Here is a 5,613-nt window from a genome sequence, read left to right as displayed (position 1 = left end):
TAGTTTCAGTTTTGAGGAAGTGAAACTCAGACAGCCTTTGCCACAGAGAGGTGAAATGGCGCAGAGAGGAGTTCAGATCGACCGGGAAACCTTATCTTGTTCTGTCTGTCTGGATCTGCTGAAGGATCCGGTGACTATTCCCTGTGGGCACAACTACTGCATGAGCTGTATTAAAAGTTTCTGGGATGAAGAAGGTAAGAAGAAAATCCACAGCTGCCCTCAGTGTCGGCAGACGTTCGAGCCGAGGCCTGCCCTGGTGAAAAACACCATGTTGGCAGAGTTAGTGGAGGAACTGAGGAAGGCCGGACCCCACCCTGCTCCTGCCGATCCCTGCACTGCCAGACCGGACATTGTGGAATGTGATGTCTGTACCGGGAGAAAACTGAAAGCCGTCAAGTCCTGTCTGGTTTGTCTGGCTTCTTACTGTGAGGAGCACCTCCAGCCTCACTATCAAGCAGCTCCATTAAAGAAACACAAGCTGGCGGACCCCTCCAGGAAGCTCGGGGAGAACATCTGCTCTCGTCATGATGAGGTGATGAAGTTGTTCTGCCGCACTGATCAGCAGTCTATCTGTTATGTCTGCTCTGTGGATGAACATAAAGGCCACGACACGGTGTCAGCTGCAGCAGAGAGGACTGAGAGGCAGAGAGAGCTCGAGGGGAGTCGGCAAAACATCCGGCAGAGAATCCAGGACAGAGACAAAGATCTGAAGGTGCTTCAACAGGAGCTGGAGGCTATCGATCGCTCTGCCGATAAAGCAGTGGAGGACAGTGAGAGGATGTTCACTGAGCTGATCCGTCTCATCCAGAAAAGAAGCTCTGATGTGAAGCAGCAGGTTAAATCCAGGCAGAAAGCTGAAGCGACTCGAGTCAAAGAGCTTCAGGAAAAGCTGGTGAAGGAGATCGCAGAGCTGAAGAGGAGAGACGCCAAACTGGAGCAGCTCTCAAACACAGAAGACCACGAGTTTCTACGTAGCTACCCCTCGCTGTCACGACTTGGTGAATCTACGGACTCATCCAGCGTCGATATCCGACCTCTGCAGCACTTTGATGATGTGACAGCAGCTGTGACAGAGGTCAGCGATAAAGTGCAGGACATTCTGAGTAAGAAATGGACAAACACCTCACTGACAGTGACCGAAGTGGACGTTTTGCTGCTGAATTTGCAACTAGAGCCCGCGACCAGAGCTGGACTCTTAAAATACTCACATGAAATCACACTGGATCCAAACACAGCAAACCCAAATCTGTCATTATCTGAGGAGAATAGAAAAGCAACAATGGTTAAACAAAAACAGCCTTATTCTAGTCACCCAGAGAGATTCACTTCACGTTGTCAAGTCCTCAGCAGAGAGAGTCTGACTGGACGTTGTTACTGGGAGGTGGAGTGGAGAGCAGAGGGAGTTTGTATAGCAGTCGCGTACAAGAACATCAGCAGAGGAGCAGACAGCTCAGAAAAATGTCAGTTTGGACACAATGACAAATCTTGGGCGTTATACTGTTGCACAGACAGTTATACATTTTATCACAACAAACTCAAAACTCGCGTCTCAGGTCCTCAGTCCTCCAGAGTGGGAATGTACCTGGATCACAGCGCAGGTATTCTGTCCTTCTACAGCATCTCTAAAACCACAACTCTCCTCCACAGAGTCCAAACCACTTTCACTCAGCCTCTCTATGTCGGACTCTACCCCTTCTATTGTGAAGACACTGTTGAGTTCTGTAAGCTGAAATAGACAGAGGTCGTTTAAGAGGACGGTGGGTTGAATTGCGCGTTTCATTTCTTAAAAATTGTTTTGTTGCCGAGGGCTGATTGTTGTGGCGCTTCTTCACCGCACGGAGAATAAATCAAACATCGTGGGTGGTTCTTGACATCTGTGGAAACCCATTTTTGCCAATGTGATGGCAAGAAAAGAGCCTGCAGGTAGATATAATGAGAAACATCCTCAAAATAATGACTCAGCATTTAAAAACAATAACTTCATATCTGAAAATAATGGGTTATCTCAAAACCATGATTTGTTAACTCAAAAGAAATTCTAGCATCTCAAATAATAACATATATATCAACATATTGAGTCAGTATCTTAATGACTTACAGAACCTTGTTTATGTTCATGTTTTTTTATTCACATTGGCAGAAATGGGCTTCCATAGACATCCTCTCATTTGTTGTTCTCTAACTGACTGAGTTAAATGGCACGATCCTACAAGTCATTATAATGAGAAACTTTCTTTGAAATTATGACTTATTATCTCAAAAGACTGAGTAGGTATCTCCAGGACTTATAGGATCTTCTTTTTTCATTACATTGGTGGAAGCGGGTGTCCACAGACATCTTCTCATTTGTTGCTCAGAGTTTCTTTAGGTGGCACATTTTCCTGCATCTGTTTAGCCATGAGAGCTTCTACTGCTTATGCTGTCTTTTGTTTGCATGATCATAATTAATAAGGAAACACAATGCATTATTTGCTTTTACATAACTGAGATTCTGCTCGAACAAACTGACTGTGTAGATGAAATTACTCTGTGTTTAATAAGAGTCATTTAACAGACTTAACTGATGAAATGTGCGAACAAACTAAAGGTTTCAATAACGAATAAACAAACATGAACGTGAAAAGTTTTTTCTTCTTTTCTTCTAATACACAGCTGATGGAGAAAATGTGAAACTACAATAACTCGGGCAGTTTTCCTCCTGAAACGCCACAAGTTTTGCATTTGTCAGTTTCGGTCCTTTCAACTTTCCTTTTTGAAACAGTTTGGTCACACAGAGATAAGCAGAGTTTTCTATCACTTGTTGCTTTTTACGGCCGACATTTTGTTTGTGAACTGAGTGAATAAAGACGATTTATTACACAGACTTAAAAAAGTAAAAAATAAATAGATAAAATAAATGCATAAGAAGTCATTTGGTCATTATCATCTGATTTGTGGTCATTATTGGATTTAGATGTGAAGAAGTTTTGTTGAGTCCTTACACATATGAGACAATTAATATCTGTGAACTTTTCATTTATTGTCATGTTGATAAAGTATAAATGAAACTACCCAACACTTTATACAATTAACAGATTGAAAAAAATATTTGGCAACCATTTTAATGATCTTTTAAGTCTTTGCTGCTTTTCTTTACAATAATTTTCATCATTATTCATCACTCAATCTTGGTAATTGTGACAACTTTTTTTCTTTTCTTTCTTTCTTTCTTTCTTTTTTTTAATAATCAACAAATTAGTCCACAATGAAAATAACCATTTAATGCAGTCCTATAGTTCAAAATGAGCTCCATCTCAACCTGGAACAACAGTAATATATATTGCTTAATGCATAATCATAATAAATCATAATAATCCTGGTTGTCACAACCAGACAAGGAAATTTGCAATTAGTGGAACCTTTCCGAACGTCCCCATGTTACACCGCTGGGCAACTTTTGAGTTGCAGTGGGAGTTTATTTATTTTTATTTATTTATTTAGTTTGAGGTTCACTTCACAATATATTGTATTCTGCCGTGCCTCGAGTGTTTGAGTGTTTTGAAAGTTCTGCCTGCTGATGCAGAAACGTTTTCTGAGGCAGAAACTATGGCCCATATACCAACAGTAAAAGGGAAGCAGGTTTCTCTGGTTGAAATACAGGTGATGTTTCTGGATTCCTTCAGTTCCTGCAGCTGCAACAACTACACTGCACCTGCATGTGAACTGAATTGGTAACAGGTGATAATATCATGATGGGGTTTTAAAGGGGCGTCCTTGAATACATGGATGGGATGAGGTTCACCGTTTTGTGAAAAACAGCATGCATGAGCAAACTGTCCAACAGTTTAAGATCCACACAAAACTGCATGGAATTTAGGCAGCACTGCATTAAAAACACTGGATTTGTTGCTGCATCCTGCTTATTTCAGCAAGACAATGTCAAGGCACATTCTGCAGAGTGGCTTTGTAGTACAAGAGTTCAGGTACTGGACTGACCTGCATGCAGCCCAGACGGGTCTCCTGTTGAAAATGTGTGGCTTTGATGGATTATGAAGGAGAAACTTTCAAAACTTCAACAATTTGTGCCCAAAGTTTCCACACACCTCTTGATGGAGTGTATATTTACAAAAAACAATGAAGTTAGTAATTTTGTGCTGTATTCAATACAACATTTTTGGAAATAGTGCTTTTTTTTGTTCAAACTCTTTTTATTGGGGTTTTCAAAGTTAAACATACATTGACAAGAGTATAAAAAAGTAAACAGAAATACTCTAAAAGGGTGATTTGTCATACATGTGTAGAAAAGATAAAAATAGGGCAAATGTGTGTGATGTCAGATTGACCATGTTTTGTGTCTTTTAAACTAGCATAGTTAGTTTTTCTTAAAGTGGTCTATAAAGGGTTGCCAGATCCAGTAAAATTTGTTTTCACAGCCTCTCAATGAGAATTTAATCTTCTCCAAATACAAATGCTGCACAGCATCTTTCAGGAGGGCAGAGTGGGTGGGAGCCTGAGCTCGCTTCCAATTTAATAATATCAGTCTACATGCTTGTAGGGTTACAAGTGAAGTCTGTGCAATGTTTTAAATTGCAGAAGTCCATGTCTAGCACAGACTGAGGAAGGATGGACCAGTGATTGGGCTGTTGTCCATGGCTCCTCTGAAACAGAAACCCCCAAATCGTTTAACCGAACAACCTTCCAACGTTTTTGGGACCGGGTTTGTGTATTTTAGAGAAACTGAAAATTCAGGGCAGCGTGAAGCTGACGGTGTGTGTGAGAGAAAACAGCATCCTGAAGTGAGCAGCACATCTCGTCAGGACAGCATTCGGGGGAGCGAGCTGAACCCCGGCTGACTGCAGCAGATGATAATAGTCGCTTTTGGCTGATCTCTTCCTGGCAGCTCGCTGTCGCCGCCATAATCACTGCGATGGAGATTTAATCAACGCTCTGCTCCCTCCAGTCCACGCCAAACCATTTTCATCAGCGCTGAAATGAATTCTGACACAGATCACTTTACAGATGAGGGATGTTCTCTCCAATTTAACATTTATTCTTTTGTTACATTTACTTTCCTATTGATTTGGCTAATTCTCTCTTTCCTCCCTTTTACATCTTTCAGTTTGATTCTCCTCTCCTTAATTAAATGTTAAATGCTGCATCACTTATTCACAAAAAATAGATATAAAAAAAACATCCACCCATATTAATGCACATGAACACATTATAACATGTGCACACACTTGTAGAAACACTCACTCACACACTCATGCATGTACACAAGACACACACACACACACACGCAGGCCTAATTTGCTGCTCGTCGGACTGAAGCGAAACGGTTAGCGAGGCAAATCTCACAGTTTAACCAGAACGTCACGGCTGACACCGACTCGTTAGCGGTAGAAATATGGGACAGAGGAGGATGGAGATGTGACTGAGGAGAAGGAGGAGGAGGAGCAGAGTCATTGAAATAGAAAGAGGCTGTGAGTGAGGAGGGGAGGAGGTATAAGGAGGTAAGAAAGAAAGAGAGGAGAGCATGGAAGGTAATGAAAGAGAGACTAGAGGAGGAGGAGGTGGGAGTTGAAAAGAAAAAGGAGTAAATGTCAGGGGTGAAGGATGAAGAAAAGAAAAAAG

General features: G+C 41.5%; 1 protein-coding gene across 1 annotated transcript; it reads left to right on the top strand.

The window, feature by feature from the left end:
* LOC146305431 (E3 ubiquitin/ISG15 ligase TRIM25-like) lies at window positions 1-2,674 on the top strand. Its single transcript, XM_084711953.1, has one exon. The coding sequence runs from the start codon at window positions 56-58 to the stop codon at window positions 1,733-1,735; it is 1,680 nt and encodes a 559-aa protein (XP_084568079.1). The 5' UTR covers window positions 1-55; the 3' UTR covers window positions 1,736-2,674.
* The last annotated feature ends 2,939 nt before the right edge of the window (window positions 2,675-5,613 follow it).

Source organism: Lutjanus erythropterus, chromosome 23, assembly GCF_056507025.1.
Source record: "Lutjanus erythropterus isolate fLutEry1 chromosome 23, fLutEry1.hap2, whole genome shotgun sequence".
Lineage (NCBI taxonomy): Eukaryota > Metazoa > Chordata > Actinopteri > Lutjaniformes > Lutjanidae > Lutjanus > Lutjanus erythropterus.
The sequence above is the reverse complement of the archived record's forward strand: the minus strand, read 5'-3'. Positions and strand labels throughout refer to the sequence as shown.

Coding starts and splice junctions, on each gene's coding strand:
- LOC146305431 (XM_084711953.1), top strand. CDS start 56: ATGGCGCAGAGAGGAGTTCAGATCGACCGGGAAACCTTATCTTGTTCT.